Source organism: Sander vitreus, chromosome 7 (assembly GCF_031162955.1).
Source record: "Sander vitreus isolate 19-12246 chromosome 7, sanVit1, whole genome shotgun sequence".
Classification (NCBI taxonomy): Eukaryota; Metazoa; Chordata; class Actinopteri; order Perciformes; family Percidae; genus Sander; species Sander vitreus.
Window position 1 is genome coordinate 23,246,360 of NC_135861.1, and position 22,889 is coordinate 23,269,248.

The following is a 22,889-nucleotide window of genomic DNA, read 5'->3' on the forward strand; positions in this document are numbered from 1 at the left end:
GGAGCACGACACATTCGTTACGTGGAGTTGAGCGCGAGGAGTGTGTAGGACTTACACCTGAGGATCTGCTTTGATAAAAATCAAATCAAACTGCAGTACGTGACGCAATGTTTGGCAAAGACATACAAGGGGAGTGAGATTAAGTGTAGAAACTGTGGATGCTACAATCAATAACGTGCTACAATCGAATTACAGGGCGATCGGTTGGGTTTGGAGACACCGGGTGGTGTTGGAGGTGCAAAAAGGCATGCAAGCTTACATTCTCTGAAGATTTGAAGAGGAGCTGCAGCATGTGCAGCATGTGCTTAATAATATGTGAAGGATTCAATGTAAACAAGCAAAGTTTGGCAAATAATTCACCCTTTAAAAGATAACATTCCCCTTTCTTTTTTTCGAGGTGTTTAAGTGATTGTGCAACAGCAAAGGCGAGTGATGCCCAGAACACACTGTACTGTAGGGGACACTGACGCTGTACTGCAGCTTCATACCGCTTACTCAAAACAGTCTGATGTGTGTGTGTGTGTGTCTCCATTCACCGTCTTCAGAGTATAATGAGTGAACACATGGGTGGCAACGTTTTTCTGAAACAACAAACATGTCCATATTAACAAAATCAAACAAATATAGTAGCAATGAAACAAAACCAGGTGCCCATTCAGTATATACATTGTGATCAAATGCATTACTATTTCCCATAAATGGATTCAACAGTAGACATTCCTACATTAGTTTATCCGTAAAGATCATTCTGTTCCTGTTCTGACGTTAATGTGCAAATAGTTTTAAAATAATTATACTCATACATGCAATAGTAAAGATAGTTAAAAGTCTTAGGAATTTTAAGGCCAGTATATGAGACATCCTACAATAGAGAAACCTTAGGCAAAGCAGCTAAAGTTTGAGTTTGCCTACAGTTGGTAGCCTGAAACATTTCCATTGCAGAGGTGAGTAGCCCTGTTGACTTTAATCTGAATTACATGACCCTGGAGAAGTCAGTGCATCCCCTAAAGATAAATTATAACTTGGAGTCTGGAAGAGAGTGACTCGAAATTCTTAAAAAATAGACCTAAAGTTGTCTACTTAATAACGGGGCATCTGTTTCTGATTTGGAGCTAATTTTGGTGCAAGTTTTTTCATCTCTAAATTGTTTGTTTGGGAACGTAGGACAGTCGGAGGGCCTGGGGGGGGGGGGGGGGGGGCGTGTTCCTCAGTAGGTGTCTCGGGGCCAGGGGCGGCTGCGCTGGCGGTTGTTCCTCTGGTTGTGACCTTGCTGAGCTTCACGTTGGAGCAGCCTGTCCTGTGACTCGTGCCCATTGGCACTGTGGGCACTGCCAGTGTGCCCACGGTGAGGGGGGTACATGTCCCTGTATGTGCGAGCATGGCAGGGGGAGGCAAACTCATCCTCCTCCTCTTCCTCCTCCTCTTCTTCTTCTTCTTCCTCCTCCTCTTCATCCTCCGCACCCCCCCTGTGGCACGGGCTCCCCCTCCGGCCACGAGACAGGGAGTCGCTGGCCTCGTCAGACGGCATAAGACTGTCCTGCTCCAGGGGGGAGTGGGCCTCCTCAACCGCCTCCTCCTCCTCACCCTCCAAGCCCACGGCCTCACAGGGCTGCGGCTGGTTCTTGTTCTGGAGGATTTGAGTCACCATGGAAGGGGGGGAGGGGGGGAGGGAGAAAGAGAGTCAAAAGAAAGCTCCCGAAAACAGGACAACATCTCAAAGCAGCTTCAGACTTTCTGTTAACAGAACATCGTAGACAGTTTTCATAGACGGCAAACACACAGAGGGTAGACAAAATAATGCAAACACTACATCAAGGACTTTGAACTTTGAAGGAAATCTTAATCTTAAAATAACATTCACATGCCCATATGTACATTACAAAAGTTATCGGTTGCTGCAATTGTTCCTCTTGTCCACACTGGCTGCAAACACATCAACTTCCTAAAGGTTTTTTTTATTTGCAATGTAGGAGAAGTTCAAAATTCAGCTGAAACTAAAATGAGGCTTCAGCTAAAGTTAATTGGTAAAATAAATAATCTGTTGTTGTGTTTTTACAGACAGTGCTTTCTTGCTGAGCTGCAGCGGAGAAAGATATTTAACCAAATATTTAATTTGATCATTCATTTCATAAACATTTTTGTTTACCATCTTTTACATTGGAGTCGCTTTAGGAAGAAATCTCTTTACACCCAGTACAACCAGCAGGAATAATCCCAGTGACCAGTAACTGTTTCAACCTAGATATGGGCATGTCAGTGTTTCAAGACATACATTTTACTTTGCTGTCAGGCAGCCTTGTTTAAGTTAATGTGGGGGTAACTGAAGCTGTTCTATACTCTCGCCAAAGCCACCAGACTCCATTGACAAAAAACTGATTTTTTTTTTCCCCCTTGCAGAACACGGGAGTTGATGGTCTACCGCTGCCTCGATCATTTGTTAGGTTTGTTAGATCCTAACCCTTTTAAAACACCAAAGCCACACAATAACACAACAAACTGACTGATTGAGACAGGTGTAGACCAGCAACTCTCGTGTTCTGCGAGGTAAATTTACGGTTTTTATCAATGGATTCTGGTGGCTTTGACGAGAGCGTAGAACGGCTTCAGTTCCCCCCCCCACGTCAACTTAACCAGGGCTGTCTGACAGCAAGGTAAAATGGTGAAAATATTCTAAATATAGTGTACACTTAAAGCAACACTATGTAACTTTTCCCTCTTCGGTCCCCCTACAGGTTGTCTCATTGGAACTACAGCTCGCGTGGCTGTAGTTCCAATGAGACAACCTGTAGGGGGACCGAAGAGAGAAAAGTTACATAGTGTTGCTTTAAACTGATATTATTTTTTAAGATGGGTCTTTTTTTTTTTAAGTTTATTTTTTGGGGCTTTCCACCTTTCATTTTTGACAGGAGAGCTAGGTGAGAAAGGGAAGACATGCAGGAAATTGTCACAGGTCGGATTCAAACCCTGGACCTCTGCGTCGAGGCATAAACCTCTCAGTGTACACACATGTGCGCCTGCTCTACCACTGAACCAACCCGGCCACAAGATGGCTCTTTTTTAGGTGGCTAAAATACATTTAGCTGCTGCCCCCATCCACAGCAGTACATTGTTTAACTTTCATGCTGGGACTCCTGCCTGCTTCTACAAACTGGGCGTGTGCCGACTGTACGTAATAAAATGACTATGGATAAGTAGCTCATACAACCACACTTTAAAAAATCCAAACTATCCCTTTGAATAATTGGCATGCAGCAGTGTTTGCAAAGTCTCTTCAAAGTCCTTTTTAGTTTATGGTGTTTTGTCTGCATGTACACAGATTAATACTACAGACACCGAACAAAAGAAATGCCAGTGAAACAGTTGAATGAATGGTTAGGAAGTTATTACAGAACATAAAATGTTTCTGTGCTGATGTTATGGTCTCAGTTTATTGTTGTGTAAATTGCATTTAGTTCCAGTGAATACATCATCATCATATGCTTTTAATTAGCATTGTCATTCAAGATAGGGTTATGCGCCACTGTGAGCGGGGGCATTATTCACAAAGCATGCTTGGAAAAGGATCAACCCCGATTGAAAATAGAGAACAATGGTCCGATTTTCGACAATTCATACAAACGTTTTCTAATTTTCAGACATGACGTTCTCAGTTATGGTATTAAATTGGAGCTGCTTTGTGAATTTCCTCCTTCCTTGTGGAGCAGTGATTCACCTGAGACCATCAACTAAAGGAAAGGAGGCAGGATGCATGACGAAAAAACATAATCTTTTCTGTGGTGAGATCTGAATGAATAAAATGCTGTTCATTCACTGTCTCAGCCGCTGTGTTGTGTACAGGTGCGTAAGAGGGGATTGTTGGGGTTTAGAGTGCAAATATAAATATATATATATATATATATATATATATATATATATATATATATATATATATATATATATATATATATATACATACATATATAAACCCTACTACTCACCCCATTTTGTAAGCGGTCACTCAATTAATTCCTGTGTTTCAGAAAACTGCAAAAATGTTAAGCATGGATGAGTGACAGGACAGACAAGACAACCGGAGACAATCAAATCAAAACAAAGGAGTGAGAATCTGAGATGGGAAGAGCTGGTAAAGACAGTGACACCATTCAACATGTTCAAAACAGGATTCCTACTTAAAGAGTCTTAAAACAGTATTTAAACAGTGCTTTTTAAACAGATTTAGACAAACTCACCTGTAGACTCGAGATGGCAGAAGGCGGGGTCATTAGACTCTTCTCCAATAAGGGGTTAAGAGGGGTGTTGCCTGGGAGGTGAGTGGCACGCCAGTAGATCTCCAGGTATTCAGCCAAATGCTCACATGCATCTTCTAGCTGGTTTTCATCCAAAATGACATCAAACATATCCTGCAAATAAACAAAAAGAAAAATGAAATAATTTCACCTCAAGCAGCTGCCAACATTGTGTGGTACAAAAGTTCACTGTAAAGGTGTACAGCTTGGCAAACAGCGTATTATGTAATGGCAAATATATCCACGGAAGTAGTATTTTTTTTATCATGTTTGTAAAGATCATATTATTGTTACACTATCTGACCAGATCGGTCAGAAAAAAAAAAGATAGAAAGCTGGATAAAAAGGTCAGCGGATCAAAATTATTATAATTCATTCTCTGGGGGAAATGAATGTGTGTCACATTCTGCCTCAATCCCTCCAGCCACATTCCCACTACCCTAACTAAACTGTCATTTTTTACCTGTCCACCAGATGCCCTCAGACTTTTCTACCTTCCCTCATCAGCTCTGCAGTAGTGAACCTGCCCATTTCCACTCATTTCCTGTCCGATCATCCGTAGGTGCACCTCATTTCCCTTATGTGATAGCTCCTCGGTCAAACGGGACGTGGCTCTGTCCCTCCTTCGTGGAGGCCTTCTTAAAGCCCTTATTTCTACCCCGAGGAGCGATGGCACACGAGAGCAGCCTTCCCGGAATCCGTGCAGATGGACATTGCTAACTCTGCCCATACAGCTGACAAATTGACGTGACGCTCCAGAGGAAAGGACGTCTCATCCCTCTAAAAACACATTTCCTCGTTTCCTCTCTCCTCCCATGATTTCCTCCGTCTCTCTCATTCTTCCTTGGTGGGATGGACTAAGACGCGAGGAAGGGAAGCAAGTGGAGGAACCGGGGATGCAATTTAAGGGAAGTGACATTCACTTAATGTGGTTTTATGGCTTAGGTAGGGTCATTGCTTTCGAGCCTCTGTTACCTAGATCTTGGTCTATATTGCTCCGGTGCTGTAGGAAATTCCGCCGGATGTATGTATTTTCCGTTTCCTTTCGCTTTCTTTGTGTTGGAATTTTAAATTGGGTGGATTTATGATGACTATTGTTAACTGCTCCACAGATCTCTGCAGGGTAAATTGAGACAGCTAGCTAGACTATCTGTCCAATCTGATTAAACCAGAGCACGTTTCCCTCCCATCCCTGAATGCTATGTGGAGTAGCCAGACCCTCCTTCAGCGCGTTTTGGAGGAGGGTCTGGCAAAGCGAGACTACCTAGACCTGTACCTGTATCCGATACCCGGTTACCTGGACCTGTATCTGAACCCTGTCTGTACCTACCTGCCTGCGCTTTTCCTTGCACCATTCCTGCTGTCCCATGGACTCAATACAACTTCTGTTTGTACTTTTCTACCCATGCCAGTGAACTCATGTACTTTTATTTTTTGCGATAACGCCCTGAACTTTTACTGTTGCTGTTGGTCTGCATTGTCTGCATTTAGGTCCTTCCATTGCTGCCTCACACTCACCCCTTTGACAATGCATATACCACATTTTATGGCAATCCATCCAATAGTTGTTGAGGTATTTTAATAAAGACCAAAAATGTCAACTGTATGGTGGTGCTGGAGAAAAAGTCAGGGGATCACCGAAGTCAGTAGGCTTAATCCTATGGGCTCCCTTAATGGCTACATACAATTTAATGGCATCTAATGGTTTTCTGGACTATTCACTATTCATTCTTCAATCTGGACCTTCCTTCTTCCTATTCATCAACTAACTAAGTATGTTCATAAAAGATATTCATATTGCCCAGGTTGATTAGGAACAACCAAACAGTACAGCACTAGAAAGACACCCTGGACTCACCGGGGGGCACTGAGAGAGTTTGTCTGCAGCCATCATCTGCACATTCAGGTGCTTGCTCTGAGACTTTCCCCTGGATTTGACCAGCCTCTGGAGCACCTGAGAGAAAAAAGGTAAAGATATCGTTAAAGGTTGAGGAAGATGAGGCAGCTAAAATCCATAAGTGAAGTAACTTACTGTACCTTTGGTGAGGAAACTTTCACATAGACTATGATGGGTGCGAGGGAGGTTTTGGCTAGCTGTGCGGGATGGTTGATGGTGTCCGCGTCCAGAATCACCAGCTGCAGGGTTTTGGCGAGTTCAAATATCCTCTCGATCTCACTCTGAACCTCCGCTGCACAGACAAGACACGTTAGATTTTTAGTTTAAACTCATTGCTTCTTTCTTCCCAAAGATTTCAGGAGTTTTCATGCTGACATTAGTCACCTAGGCTGGAGCGAGTGTTGGATCTCTCCATTATGGGTCTTTTGTTGAGGACAGATCTCTTGGCTAAAGACAGGTCAGCAGTTACACGTGTGATTGAGATTCTGCCGCAAATATAGAGAGGAAAAATATGCTGTGATCAGATTTATTGAAGGCCCAACATTCTACGTCTACGGAGATTATTCTCTAATCACTCCATTTTACTGACCTTCCCTCAAATCTGTGTTTCAGGAAGTCAAAAAGAGCTTTCTGCATCATATCCGTCACCTAGGTGGGAAGATGAGAGGTAAGAGACAGACTTTTTAAACAGAACTCCAAAATAAATTATGGTTTGCTTTGATTTAACGTCAGGATACCAAAACAACCAGATAAAAGACAATCTTCTTTCAATGTATGACAGTACATTGGTAGAATACTCAAAAAGTGTACTCAAGTAAAAGTATTGTTACTTTATAAAAACAAGAACTTGAGAAAAGGTACAAGTAGGCATGAAAAGAATTACTTGAGTAAGAGTACTAAAGTATCCACTGAAAACACAATGCATGTTTTGTATGTATGTATGCTGTATTTGTAATCAATCTCTGATCAAATAAATTCATATCCTAATTTTCTGATTGGATAATAAGTTAAGCATTTTCCAGGACATCATTTCTAGTCTTAATCTTTATATCTAAAATCTATCATAAATGATCTGTATGATAACAAATTAATTAATAAATGTAGTGGGACAATTGCAAATTGTATGCAAATGTAAAGTTGTAGAAGTATTCATTTTTCTATCAAAATATACCCGAGAAAGAGTATGCTGTATTAAAACTTTCCTCTTTGAGGGCTCGGCCCTTTACAGAGATAAGAAGACAATAAGTTAAATAATAGGTACAATTTTAAGATTAATAGAATATGTAATGAACAGGTTCCAGAAGTAAAATATCTCTGCCTGAGTGCCTGGCTAGCTCACCTGGTATATATATATATATATATATATATATATATATATATATATATATATATATATATATATGTATATACTTCATCCTAGATGCAGCGGCTGCAGGTTCAACTCCAACCTGCGGCACTTTGCTGCATGTCATTCCCCCCCTCTCTCTCTCTCCTTTCATCTTCAGCTGTCCTATATAAATAAAGGCCTAAAATGCCCAAAAATTATATATATATCTCTGCCTTAGTATCTCAGACAACAAATTGCAGCAATGCAGGAACAGTTTTATCAGCGAAAAGAGTGAGAGTCATTCTCTGTCTGCTGGAGGTGAAATGGGGGAGGCTGACCTCATAGCCCTTCAGCGATGGTCCCACGAGGACCACCGGCCTCATAGAGGGCACCACGTCGTAGGGAGGAACGTGTTCCTGCCAGAAATAGGGGACCACGAGGGGAGGGGGATGAAGAACAGAGAGCGCGGGTGTTAGAAATGATGGGGGTTGGGTTTGTTTGTTGTGAAAAGCTAAAACAGAATTTATCAGGGTTTCAGCAGAGTTAATCAAATTAGATTGAGGACTTTTAAGTACCACTTAGAATTAAATGTAATAACCTTTTCACGGTCGTAACAGTCAACAAATGATGTAAAACCAGTAGGGGCAATAAGGCCTATACTTATTTAATAAGTACATGAATTGATCAACATTTATATCACATGTATGTCAGTACATTCTAGCTGTATATGATTCTTAGTAATATTATTAATCCACTAACTTGACCTGGACCCAGATAAGTGGCAGAAAAACTAATCGACTGATTCACAGTATGCCATTTATTTGCTAAATGGATACTTGCCTATTATGAGACGATGAGCTTCCTAGCTACTGTGACTAGCAGTAATAACAAAATAATAATAATACATAATAACGGTTAACGGTTAAACAGCCTTGCACATGCACAATCCACCGTCACACTTGTAGTTTATAGATATACTGTATAAGAAGTAATATATAGGTATAATGTCTCCCAACAGCTTGTTCATGAAATATATAACTAATGTTAGTCTATAGCAGGCAAGACAAATATTCAAGACTTTTCAAGACCTGCAGATACCCTGAAACGCCCCTCAAAGTAAAAAAGGCAAAAACTGTGTATTTATAACTGATGATGCTGTCATCTTAAAGTATCAAAACCTACCTGTTTTTGCTTCTGTTTGGCTTGTGAAAACAAGGAAATAACAATCAATAAAAGAAATACGAAAGAAGAAGACAGCAGAGGAAAAAGTCTGTCCTTTGTTCCAGCATAAATAAGAGAAAGACTTGTAATACTTACATTCACCTGCAGATGGCGGTGTGGTCCTCCAACTCCCAGTCACCATGTCCCCTAAACTCGAGGAGTTACCCCCTGTTTTCCTGCAACAACAACACACTAAATGATCAAACTTATATTGTGGAAATGAGTCCTCTGAGACGTTTGATACTATTAACTGACCTTTGTTTCTGCTCCTGCTTAAGTCTCATCGCCTCCAGTCGTAGAGGGCTGGGGATGAAGGTGATGTCTGCTCCCTCTTTTACTAGCCGGCCGATCCACCAGTCATTATTATACTTCTGTTAAGTTCAATACGACAAAACAGAACCATGTCACATATATCTTGTTTTAATGTAATGAAGGTGTGCATCACCAATAACAACAGATAATCACTCACTTCTTTGATGTGCAGGAAGTCTTTGGCATCAAAATTGACTGCAGCTCCTTGGACAGGACAGTCCTCATCCAGAGCTCCGCAGTAACTCACATTCGTCTTTACTGCAAACGCTACAGGTTTGGACTGTACAAACAATACGAAAAACACTTGTCAGTGTTGGAAACTGCAGTACAAACATGTGGTTTGGACTTCAGTCATGAATCTGCTGACTTTAGACTTCTGATTTGACTTGATATCTGCCCTAAGCCCAAAGATGAAAAATTACACTAACTAAAAAGAGTGCAGCTAATCAACTCATTATTTTTCTGACAACACATATACTTTGATCCACTCTGACTTGGACTTGACATGGGACCTGTTGATCTGCACTTGGACTTTATAGCCAAGATCTGAGATTTACTTGAGATTTGCAAAACAATTTGTTTCCCACCTCTGGTTTACACTAAAAACAGCATTTTGGCTGTTGATGTACTGTAGATTTAAACTCTTTTGTTTGACTAAATTATGTCTTTGGTTCATAATTCTTTACAGATAGTAAGTTTAGAGTAGAGGTCAGTTCACAGCAACTCTACTGGTCTTTGTGACTGAGACTGGATCATCCTGTAGTGTGTAACAGTGACAAACACTGGGAGACAATTTTCCATATTTCGTACATTCGGGAGGTATGAGACATGTATGAAAGTTCTTCTGGAGCAGTAGAGGCCTACACGTGACTCCAGACTTCACCTCTCCATATTTTGACTTATAAAACAGTTAAAACACTACAGTTTGTAGTAGTGTAAATCCCTGTATGACGTACCTTAGCTCTGTCGAGCTGCAGTTGTGCCTGGCGCTCGGCTTCACGCCGATACGCCTCGCGGTCCTCCTCTGCTGACAGGTCTGAATCCGACGGTCTACTGGTGTACGAATCAGCCGACCCCTGTCAGGAGAGAGTCGGAGGTGGAAATATTATTTGTACCGTAATTAATCATTTCTTACATTAGGACCATCTAGTCATGTGAAGATGACTGAGGCATACAACTATGAGGTTACATAGGTAGATCTACTGTCGCTGTTCATGATTTCATCTGTCTTTCTGTTCTGTAGTCTTTGTGTGCAGGTGTGCATGCAAATACGTGTCTGTATTCATGAACAGATTCATGTATCTACAACACAATGCGTTGCTCTCCCACACCAGCCATCCTCTGGTAGACCAAATATAGCACAAAGGAGGCAACTGCTTCCTCTTCTCTCCTTCTTGGCCCCAATCCATTCCATCATCCCCCACAGTGCAGCACATATACATCCTCTGTTCCCCATGTTTATTCTCCAAGGACAGCTCCTCATTAGCAAAATATATGCTGCTTATCATTTTTCATTGTAAGAGGTTTAAGGACACATCCCAGGGATGGCTAGCACGGTATGCTTAAAAGCGACAGATAAAAGCACACAAAGAGACATTTTACACAAAGTAAAATGGTGAAGATCGCTTCGTAGGTGCTGCTGCTACCTTTTATTTAAGTTTCCTGTGGTTATTTACTTAAATGTCTGTGTCAGAAGCTGTAGAGCTGAATCGATTAGTTATTTAATTGACTCTCATAATCGTTCAAATCTTTTCTGAAGCAAAAATGGCAGAATATCACTGGTTCCAGCATTTCAAATGTGAAGTCATTTCGCCTTTATTTGTCTTAAATAAAAGGTAACCTAAATGTCTTTAGGTTTTTGACGGTTAACAAGAAAAAACAAGATATTTGAAAATAACACCATGGACTTTGGTAAATTATTATAGGCATTTTGTAGCCAAAACAAATACTCAATCAATAGTGAGAATAAGACAGTAACCATGATGCTGATTTCTAAAGAGAAGAACATGAAAAGGAGAAGAATATGAAGTGGTGTTCTAGTTTGGTGTGTGATCTCTCCTATATTTGGTATCTATTTGGCTTCTCTGAAGCAATTCAGTCTTGAATCTGTCAGTAAAGAGTACTGCTGCAGCAAAAACAAACCCAAGTCAGGCAACAGAGAGAGAGTGAGCGAGAGGTGAGACAGGAGACAAACAAGAAAGAAAAAGAATAAAAGTGATGAATGAGACAGACGAGAAAACACTCAGATAAAGGTAACTAACATATTCTTGCAAATAAAGCAAGGTGTAAAGAAACTAAAAAACAGCACATAATACAGTTTTCACTTTGGTTGTCCTCTCCTCCAGAGTGCAGAGATTTAGTCCTGGTCATCCATCTTGCCAACATATACAAACGAATCCTCTGGAGGACCAATTAGCAAACGGCACAACAAAAGGAAATTCAGGCTCAAAATACGGAAAAAAAGAAGTGCCCAGACATGAAAAACAACCACCACCTTTAGCTTTCTCTGCACTTCAGAATGCATACATATAATCCAAAATAATTTTTACCACTTCAAGCCCCAGAGAAATGGCAAGCGAACACCTCTCCTCGTTTATTTTTTTCCTGTGTGTGTGTGTGTGTGTCTATGTTAGATAACTAGATCTGATTTCTAGCACTCAGAAGCTCTGCAAGGCAACACTGCACCAGTGCCAGAGCAGCACCGAGAGAGAAAAGGAGGGTGAGGAAGAACGGGAAAGATAGAAAGAAGAGGTGGTGGTGGTGTGTGTGTGTGTGTGTGTGTGTGTGTGTGTGTGTGTGTGTGTGTGTGTGTGTGTGTGTGTGTGTGTGTGTGTGTGTGTGTGTGTGTGTGTGTATGTGTGTGTGTGTGTGTGTGTGTGTGTGTGTGTGTGTGTGGGGGGTTGTTGAATATCGTTGACAAGATATACTGAAAAGAGAAGGATGTTTACGAGGACGGAGAGTGACTGAGTGATGGAGAGACGAGAGAGTGTATAAACGATTTATACGACAAGATAAAGCGAGGCTATCTCGAGGGGAAGATGAGATTAGAACATAATAAAATGCTATGAAGGAGTGGAGTGAGACCTAGATATCTATCCTCATCGCAGATAGAAGAAAAGAGGGAAAACACAGCAGGAGGGAGGCGGTGATGGGGGCACGAGAAGACAGAGACACACAGATAGAGGCGGTCAGAGAGTTGCATACCTGGCTGATAAAGAGGACGGCGCTAGAGCCTGATAAAGACATGAATCAGAATGTTTCTCACTGTGACGGTTTCCCTGTCTTCACTGGGAACGCGCTCAAACACACACAGACATAAAAGTGGAATAAATATGGTGGTGGGTGCAAGTGAAAGGCGTTATGTCAGAGAGCTGTTTCATGATGTTAGAACACAGAGAGCTTCCTGGGCTGTGATTGCTGTTCATTATTAATGTTTGGACATGAGGCTGTGGACCTTTGCTGCACACTGGCTACTTGTCAAATACTAAAACAAAACAGTGTTACCACAAATGTAACTGAACAGAAAACAGTGTATTTTGCAGGTGAAGCTGAGCTGCAATGCAGAGTGTAATGATTTGAGTACATCTTTATCGTCTGCTCTGAGGATGTCTTGTTTTTTAGTTTTCTTTTAGTGTTTTTTTTTTTTACAGCTAATGTCCCCGCCTGGGGGCTAAATTTAACTCTGTTCCTTCCTATTCTGTGATTATTCTTTACACACTGCAACACTGATGGCCTCAACTCCACAGGGAGGGGCCAACAAGGAAGTGTGTCATCCAGCTAGTCGAGTCCTCGAGAGGACCAAGTCATCCTAATCTTGGGACAGAACAGCAGGGGATTTCTATGATCTTACTGATACATTGTTCACTGGTTTAACAGTTTGTAGAGATCCAGCAGACATGGAGCAACTTTAGCATTCATTTGGAGTGGTGTTTGTGTCAACCTGATGAATCCAAGTCAAGAAGTTCAATATTCTTTCTCCTTTTAGCTCTGGTTTGCTCTCCACCAACTCCTGAGGGAAACATCTGGCTCTTTAGCTGCTAAATGCTCCACTATGTTCACCAGCTAGCCACTAACTGTGTCTGTCTGCTGTTTGGTGCTGAGCGGGTAGTGTACAACTGCCTGTTGTGTCCAAAATCCAAATTTCATCCATTCTTAATATAAATCACCACTTTAAGTTACATTAGTTTATATCAATAATGTTTTTGAACCCTTTTATTTATAACTTTAACTACTCAGTTATATATGTAAGTACCTCCAATTGTTATAGTCCAAAAATTACTTATTGGATATTTAAGGAAAGCTCTACTGGACCAAAGGGAGCTGATGTTGACAGGGTTGGGTTGACTTGTTGTCATTCACTTGCTTTAAGCTCACTAAAGTTAGGTCTGACAGTCATGCAGCATTACATGGAGATTAGTGTTTTTAAGTCCTCTACTTTGTAGTGCCAGCAGCACGTCTTTCTAGACAACTTTTAGATAATTTAAAAGAAGGAAAAAACTGGAGTGTGTCTGCTTTATAAACAATAAGTTTAAATAAAAGCACAGCTCAGCTTACAAAGTGCTTGTTGGTCAAGGGCCACACCAGTTCTAGGTAATGTCAAACTATGGAATACTCCAGATACTTATTGCCCTTTCTGTCATTGTCATATATACGTAATTAACTAGAGCCTTATCAGCTAAAAGTTTGTCCATATCGTACATCTGTTTTTTTAAGTATCAGCTGATAATACTGGTGAACCAATAACCAGTCTACCCTCCTAACAGTACAGAGTAGACATTATACAAACCCTAGTCTGGATCAACAACAAAACTGTCAAACATCAAACTCCGTTCCCTTCGGGAAAAAACAAACTTTGTGCTAGCCAGCTACACGCTGAAAATGGCAAGTTTTGAAGAACATTTGGATCATGCAACAAGGCAGGCCTGCTTGGTTCTCTAAGGGCATGATTGTAAAGATTTACAAAGAATATATTTACGGCATTTACTATCTAACTGGGACATTTAGGGACAGATTGGTGGGGATTTGCTATGGACAAAATACACACGGCGATACACTGGTAAGAGCAAATTACGTTTAACCATGTATCCAGCTAATTTAAATAGCTCACGTTACTGTATTGTGTGAACAGTTAACTACAGTATGTTCACTATATGTGAACATTTAATATTGTATGTGGCATTTTCTTTTGCGGGGTGCAAATGTTCCACCAAAACAAGTTCCTTCCCAAGACCATTTTGCAGAGCCACCGTTGCTGCGTGGAGCTTAGCGCCGCCCAAGACCATTTTGATTGGTTTAAAAAAATGCAAACTGAGTGTTTTTTTCTCCTATAACGGAATGTATATGTTGTGTAGCCAGACCTTACTCCACAGCGCTGTAGAGAAAGGGCTGGCAATGCGAGACTATACGAACAGACTAACTGGTTGAAGATGTTCAACGGTCCGACAAGCAGTTCTGTTGAAGCATACTGGCCACTTTAGGCACACTGGTGCTTTCAGCTAAATGAATGCATGCTATGGATGCTAATATGCTCACAATGACAATACTAACATGCTGATGTTTAGCAGGTATAATGTTTACCATGTTCACTGTACTAGCTTAGCATTGTTTAGCATTGCTCATAAACCAAAGTATTGGAGAAATTGAACGTTTGACCTGATGATGGCGCTGAATGAACAATTACAGGATCACCAAAGTTATTACAATTCATTGTCTGGGATTCATGAATGTCTGTATAGAACATCATATAGTTGAGATATTTCAGTCTGGACCAAAGTGGTAAACTGACCGCCAGATCAATGTTGCCATGCCTGGAGCTACAATGCTAGCATGGCCAACAACAATGGGTACCTAAATAGCAGGAAAGACACAACTCAAAATGATGTAATGTTGAATATATATTATTCGCAATAAATGGATTTAAAATGCACAAAACAGTATGTTATTTGAAATCATGTGCATGCTAATGCTAAAACCAAAGTTCTCTGGCTTTATTTGCAGGAAGGAGATTCTGCACAACAGCAGAATACATTATTCAGGAGGCTGAAACACAAAAAAACCCTGCAAGCTCCAGTGATTTGGAAATCCAGTAGCCAAATATCCCATTTCAAAAGGTGTTCGATTAACTTTGCGGTCATAATTCAATGTCAGCAAGTTACATATACACAGAGCTCTCTGATACACAATGCAATGAATCACTCTGTGGTTACATCAATATCAAAGTCAAGATCAGGCATACTGTGTGTCAAATAGATCAATCACGAGAGTCAGCGAGGAACTGTGAAGAGCGCACACACAGGATCATGGCAATCAAAAAGTAAAGCAGGTAAAGAAATGAAAGAAACAAAAGCTTTTTTGAAAAGGGGGAGGCGAGGAAGACAAAGAAAAGACACAGAGAGGAGCGGCGACAATACGATGGAAATGCTACAAAGAGATGAACGAGGGAGACGGGAAGAGAAGGGGTTTCATACGGGGCGAAGAAGGCGCTGACTGTGTTGAGAGTCATTTGTACTTACTCAGTTAATGTGGTGATGCTGCTGTCCGTCCCTCCCTCTCTCTATACACTACATGCTGTAAAATGCAGACAGACTGTCCTGTGTCCCATCCCCTAACCAGGGACGACCTGCACTGGAGCCGGGCAACACCTCTTTTCTATTCTTACCCCACCTCATCCCATCCTCACACACACACACACACACACACACACACACACACACACACACACACACACACACACACAACCAACGCAGCTTTTTGCGTCACTTGATCAAACCCCCTCTCTAAATTTACATCCCATTCTTGGTTATTAAGTCCAATTTAACATGCACAGGTGGAAAAGAAAACAAAAGCTGACATAATCACAACACACAGCTCAAGATTTGTCCTCCTGTTTCAACCCCTCATGTCCTACATATAGTACATATATCCACACTTATGGCAGCATACTGCTTATTGTATCCTGCTGCAGAAATGAGTCATACTCCACTGCACCTCCATAGACACCCCACCCCTATCACAAATCTACTCCTTCTGCATGAAACACTTTATCATATCACCTTTGGGGTGCAGGGTGCCTGTTTTGCGTGCAGAGAGAGAAGGTATAATGATAGAAAAGAAACTAAAAGGTGCTTGTGTGAACAATAAACCCACACATCACATCGCCTGAGGCCCTCAAAATGAGCTTCATGAATATTTTAAGCCGTGCAATATTCTCAGGAAATCTGGAGATTGTCATTAAGCTCCCCGATCAGGATAACTAATGTCCCCGCCTGAAGAAGATGTCTGCTCAGCCCTTTTTTTTCCCTCCTCCTTCTCACTAACATCTCTCAGTTAGACTGCTCCACATTCCATCACACTAATGGTGCTACAGTAAGCATGAAACTGAGGTATTTTTCATAATGCTTGCAAGGACTCGTTCTGATAAGAAAAGAAATATCATGCCTCTAGTCCTTAAAACCTGATGAGTGAATTTTAATGTGGAACTTTATTTTGATCATAAAGTGTTTCAACTACTTTTACATCATTTCACACATAATTCTCAACTACATTTTGATTTGAGCTGCAAAAACAAGAAAATTGATAATTTTGAGTCATTTTTTAAGCACAATTGCTGGTTCTAGCTTCTCAAATATGAGGATTTGTATCATATATGATAGTAAATTAATTATTTTATGGTTTTGGACAGTTGGCCACTAAAAACAAACAATTCAAGGACGTCACTTTGGGTTTTGGGAAGTTGTGATGGCCGTTTTTCACGACTTTTCCACATAACATTTTATAGACTAAACAATTAATCAAGGGGATGAAAATAATAATAATTAAAATAATCATTGGTTGCAGTGGACAAAACATTAAACAAACTGTTTAAATGTTATTTCACTAAGATTATTTATTTAATATGCATCAGTTTTGAATGTTGAACAGCAGGCTTGCTAAGCTTTTTTCTTATTTCGAATATAAATTGACATATTGAATATAACTGCAACAGTTGATATTAAGGTGCATCTAACAATTATTTTCATTATCAACTAATTGGCCGATATCTGCTTGGTCTACAGTATAAAGTGAAAAAACAAGCAATACAAAGATATCACATTGGGCCCTTGTGAACATCTGAGTGTGCGGAACAGAGCTTATGAGTTTACCTTTTTATTTGTAAGAGGAGGATTGAATTATTTCTTTTTTCAAAAGTTACACATTCTCACTTTAAATGATTAATCGATAATCAAATGAGATTTAAAGCAAATTATTTGATTCACAGCTGCTACATATAGTGTTTTGACCTCGACAATGCAACTGTATTTTACCGCAAACTTGTGACTAGTTAACTTTCTAAAGCAGGCGCAAGCTTGCTAAGAGTCGGGTCGGGACTCCAACATTAACACACTGACAACATTGTATTTAGAATATAAAATATTTTTATAGCACTTTTTAATGTGTGATTGTGTAAAGGTGTTCACAAGCTACCAACCTTTCGTGAACTTGTGAATTTCGCCAGCCGTTTTCTCTCGTTTTCATGGAGACAGACGCTGTGTGCACGGAGGGGAGGGGCTGTGTGTGTGTGTGTGTGTGTGTGTGTGTGTAGCCTATGTGAAAGTGACAGAGAGACAGAGGAGAGCAGTGAAAGGACATGCAGCTGAACGAATACACTGCGTGTTTTAAATAGCTTTAAAAAATAATAATAATGAAACGCAATATTTGGCGGCCGGTGTTGATTGTGTGTGACCACAAATTAGTCTATGTGTGGGAAACACTGGTTTAATTAATAAGCTTTATGCCTCACTGTGTGGAAGTGACTGTGATCATTCTGTGTGTAAGCAAACATCAGGCTTGACTTAAACAACGCTTTCCTAACTTTGTAAAACAAAATGTAGTAAATTATTGCATAGATATAAATGTATTATTAATAAAATAATAATAAAGAATTGAATGGAATAGATTGGCCCCATTGTCACGATAGCCGATCCAGCTACTTGAGTCAGTATCGGCCTGATATCCGATATCGGTGTTGGTGCATCCCTAGTTTAAACGCTGCAACTAACATCTATTTTCATTATTGATTAATCTGATAATTACTTTCTTAAAAAATCGATTCAATGTTTGGTTTAAGGGGTGACCTCTAGCTCACCTAGTAATAGTCCTGCAGCAACGCAGGGTTCGAATCCGACCTGCTGCCCTTTGCTGCATGTCACCCCCCATCTCTCTCCCCCTTTCATGTCTATCCACTTTCAAAATAAAGGGAAAAGCCCCCAAAAAATTACCTTTAAATAAAAAATAATGTTTGGCTTACAAAAATTGACTCTTTCCATGAGTCCAGGTTGACGTTAAATCACTTGTTTTGTAAAACAAAAGTCTGCAAATCCTCACAACTAAGAAGGGTTTTTATATTTTTACTTGAAAAATGACCTAAAATTATTAATTAATTATCAAAATAGTTGCAGATTCATTTTCTGTCTATTAACTAATTGATTAATCAACTATATCATACTGTCAATCGTGTTATGTGACGTGTGTGTGTGTGTGTGTGTGTGTGTGTGTGTGTGTGTGTGTGTGTGTGTGTGCTTTAATGTTTTAATGAACTGCCAGACAGGCCAAAGACAATATTCCACAGTGCTGAACAATAAAGTTTTATTCTATTCTAATCTATTCTGCTCTAATCGTTTCAGCTCTAGATGAACTGATCCAGACTCAATGGATACTTGAGACATATTCTACAGACGTTGTAAAAGCCTGCAGGAAACATCAGGCTCCTTTTGAGGAGGGATATTTGATTCCTTCCAAACTCCTGACTTTCCCTCTTTGATGTGTCGAGGCTCGTGAACCTCGGGATCTAGCAGCAGTTTGGGATAAGCTCTGCATGCACAGTCCTTCTGTGGCCCGGTGAAATCTCTTGATTTCTCACAAACTAATTTGTACAGGGATCAAGTTCTCCCCTCTGCTAGACTCTCCGTGACACTAAAAGCCTGACACCCAAATCAAATCAAATACATCTTCAGAAACAAACACATAGAGGTACATTTAAACTGTCTTGTCCTGCAGTTACACCATGAGGCTCAGATATCTGTTAGAGTTTTGTCTCAGATACCATCAAATCTCATGTGTTGGGATTTTGATGTAACTCACTGCCATTTTTCAAGTATTTTGCTGCTCTCTACTGGGCAAAAAAAACAACTGAAACTAAGGAGGCAGCTCTTTGGATAAAACTGCAGAGCAGAAAAATTCATGTATTGTATAACACGATAATAAATACCGACCTACACATGTATTTTTGTAACTATTGTGAGTTCAAAAGAGGATCCTTGATTCCCCAGCAATAGTTTAAACCTGAGAAAAATACATAGGCGCTGCACCAATGCCAACAAAACAATGCAGAGACACCTGTTCCGTTGAAAAAGCATCTTAAACTCTTACAGGTTTATTCAGACTTTAGAGTACAACATGGCCTACATTTTCCATAGAAGCAACAGCTCTTCCCTCCCACTGACAAATCAGTGTGGTAATCAGCCTGTGACTGTGATGTACCACTGCATGATGTAGCCTACAATGCATGCATAAATAAGGAAAAAGAAAGCCAACAAATGGCTCCGGGAGCTTTTGTTTTACCTGCCGTTTGACGAAGCTGGATGTTGTGTCAGAAGACGTGCTGCCATCTGAGCGTTTGAAGCGGCTCTTGCGTTTAGGTAACTTCCTGGGCAGCTGTGATGAAAGAGACACACAAGGGGGAAAGAATAAGGAAAGATACATAGAAAGATAGCATGATAACAGTTTGCACTATGCTGATTAAGGCTTTTTCTTGTAATATTAACAAAATAAAAGCCTACATTTTGGGAGAAATTGTGTAAAATCAGCTGTAGCTTTGCCAATATCACATATAATTCAGGACTAAATGAATCTAGCTGCACAGAGGAGACAGGTTTTCCCTATAGGCCTCTTGTGACACAAACCATTAATAAGACAGCGTGGATGTTGCAGTGAGAGTGCTGACAGGCCCTGCAGATTTAGGCTACAGGTGAGTCAGAGTCATGTTCAGCCTGTACCTTTACGCCAATAAAATAAAACATATAGGCTATTCATGTTACTGATATGTGCTGGTTTCCTATATTAGTGTAAATAAATGCATTGGAATAAATAATAAAAATGAATTAAAAGACCTGATCAGACTTAAGCAGCAAATGTATCAACATGTAAGGAGATTTTATCCTGTGTGTGTGTTTATGTATGAGAGGCATAATAACCATATGCGAGCCTACTTGATGATCGTACCCACTGGCCTTTCATCGATCAAGCATCAATCTGCAGTTTCAGTGAAGGCGGAGGTAAAACAAATAAATAAATATATTTTAAAAAGTAGCTCGCTGCCAAATCGCAACGCATCAATTTCAACAACAAGTAGCAAGACATTAGCTTAACATTTTCCCCACCCGCACTTTACTCGTTAGATGTGTGAATAAAGGAGTAATAAGTGTGGTGTTTTTACCTGAAAATAGTGCGATTGAGAGCCTGTTTCCACAGCAGACAGTGGATCTACGAGCGATTTGGACATTTTGAGTTGCACCATCTATTGAGAGCGCAGGGAGGCGGGATGCACACAGACATGGGTTATTGGAGGAAACAAGGGACACAAAATACATCTAAAATGCAGTAAAGACAGCGGGGGAAGCGGCATGAGCGGAAAATATGGAGGAGGGGAAAAAAGCGATTAGTATCCGAGCCCAGCTGATATAAAAAAGCTAGCTAGGGTAAACAAAATAATAATCTACATCGGGGGTAAAAATGTAAAGGGAGCAGGAAAAATGCCGGAGCTAAAATAAACCATTAGACTGGAGCGTCATCGCTCGAACAACCATACAGGTCCGTACTATGTGTGGTCTCTGCCGGGGGTGTCAAGGTTGGTTTAGCTGGCGCAAAAATCTATTCAAGAGGGGACAAGTATACCATTTTTTTTCTTTCTACTTTCTTTTTCTTTTTAAATATGTTGGTTTATATAATCACCGTGTTCCCTGTTCCCTTTTTGTGTAATATTTGTTTGTTAAAGGAGGATTCAAACAACCACAGTCAAATATGTATGGGCTCTTCAAAGAGTGGATCTTTGAATTCATAATACAGGGGAGATTTTTGGTAACAGATAAACATACAATAATCATTAAAACACTTTTCTTTTAACATTTAAGAGGGGTGGAAGAAAAAGTATTCAGATATTTTATTTAAGGAAAAGTAGCAATACCACAGTCGCATTGTAAAGATACTCTACACTTACAAATTGCCTACAAGTCCTGCATATAATTAGGAACATATACTTTAGTATTAGTATTAAAAGTAAAAGTACTGCAGTAATGCAGAAAAATACCCCCTGTGACTGTTGTAGTTGGTTGAGGTGGAGCTATTATTTATTTAAAAAAAAAACTTTGTATAGGTCTGCAACATGGTCTGCAACTAATGATTATTACATTATTGGACAAATCTGCTGATGAGTTTCTAGATTACTTGATTGTTTGGTTTGTAAAAAGTCTGAAGATAGTGAGAAATGTCAATCACAAGTTATCATAGCCCAAAGTGTAAGAAATCTTGCTCGATTAAAAGTAGGCTACATACGTATTATTCAAAAAGAAAAGGTACCCATAATGCAAAATGGCTCCATTTAGAAAAGAAATAAATATATTATTGGATTATAATTAGTGATGCATTAATGTGTGCATCACTAATATTGCAAATGGTAAAGATAGTTAGTTTCAGCTCCTTTAAATACTGCTGGGTAGCTTAATTTATAATAGCCTATTTAATCATAACTTAGTTGATTTGTGTTTTGTACAGTCGGAATCTGCAAAGTAACTAGTACAGTACTAAATGTACAGTACTTGCCTCTAATATTTGCCTCCAAAATGTAGTGGAGTAGAACTATAAAGTAACATAAAATGGAAATACTCAAGTAAAGTATCTCAAAATTGTACACTTGGGAATGTAGTACATGTCCATAATAAAGACTTAAATATTTAAGAAAAAACAGCACATACTGCTAGAAACTAATTACAATGATATATTGTAAATAGTCAGTAGCAGGTGCAACAAAACTACCAGGAGAGTGAGCTGATCTCTGCACACACTCCCACCTCCGTCCTTAGAGGCCTAATCAGACATTTGTGACAACACTTGTGTGAGCTGTCCTAAGTTAGCAACTAGCTAGCTGCTAAAGAAAAAAAGACCCAGGTATTTTCTCAGGTGTTATTGGAGTTGAAAGGATTGTGAATTTTGGACTTCACTAACATTACATTCATCAGGTGCCTAGAAACACGATGGGGATGTTGCTCCGGTCGGGTCTGTTGTTGGATGTAAGTAACGTTAGGCAGTTCGCTATGTGCTGACCATAGACTGTAATATTAATTTTACAGTCAATGGTGCTGACACGTTAGCATACCAACTTTTAAGGCTAACGTAAATAAGCCAGGAAGGTGTCTGTTGGTTTGACACTCCGATGCCCCTAGTGGCCAAACGTGTTAAGTTAAGTGAGACTGTATGCAGTTAGGCTGTGGAACGTTATAAAGTGAAAAATACAACTTCCAACTCCAAAATGGTGTTATTTAACTTTGCGTAGACTTACTTGTTTGTTAGCTAGCAAACACGACCCCACTGCAGCCATAACGTTAACTTACCTAGTTGGTCAGGAAATAATTCCGGTGGGTAAGCAGTAAGCTAACTAACATGAACTGTTCTTCAAACTAATTTACAAGGTTTTCCATTTCTTCACCTAAAAATACATGTAAATACATATGTAAATTAGAGTTGTTGTTGCTGCTGTAGTTTTGACAGTGCTAACGATAGCTATCTCTCCACTATTCCAGTATTTATGCTAAGT

At 40.0% G+C, this 22,889-nt stretch overlaps 1 protein-coding gene across 1 annotated transcript; it reads right to left on the minus strand.

The window, feature by feature from the left end:
* Nucleotides 1-1,094: 1,094 nt before the first annotated feature.
* On the minus strand, nt 1,095-20,597 carry cacnb3a (calcium channel, voltage-dependent, beta 3a). Its single transcript, XM_078254007.1, has 14 exons — nt 20,517-20,597; nt 19,643-19,735; nt 10,000-10,119; nt 9,201-9,323; nt 8,987-9,102; nt 8,828-8,907; nt 8,693-8,712; nt 7,849-7,926; nt 6,773-6,831; nt 6,568-6,668; nt 6,324-6,475; nt 6,145-6,240; nt 4,230-4,400; nt 1,095-1,627 (listed from the first exon to the last, which is right to left on the minus strand). Exons 1-14 carry the CDS (start codon nt 20,595-20,597, stop codon nt 1,208-1,210), a joined length of 1,710 nt encoding a protein of 569 aa, XP_078110133.1. The 3' UTR covers nt 1,095-1,207.
* Nucleotides 20,598-22,889: the final 2,292 nt, after the last annotated feature.

Coding starts and splice junctions, on each gene's coding strand:
- cacnb3a (XM_078254007.1), bottom strand. CDS start 20,597: ATGGTGCAACTCAAAATGTCCAAATCGCTCGTAGATCCACTGTCTGCT. Junction 9,324..9,999: donor TGCAGCTCGACAGAGCTAAG/GTACGTCATACA, acceptor TTGTTTGTACAG/TCCAAACCTGTAGCGTTTGC. Junction 6,476..6,567: donor CAACACTCGCTCCAGCCTAG/GTGACTAATGTC, acceptor TTGTCTGTGCAG/CGGAGGTTCAGAGTGAGATC.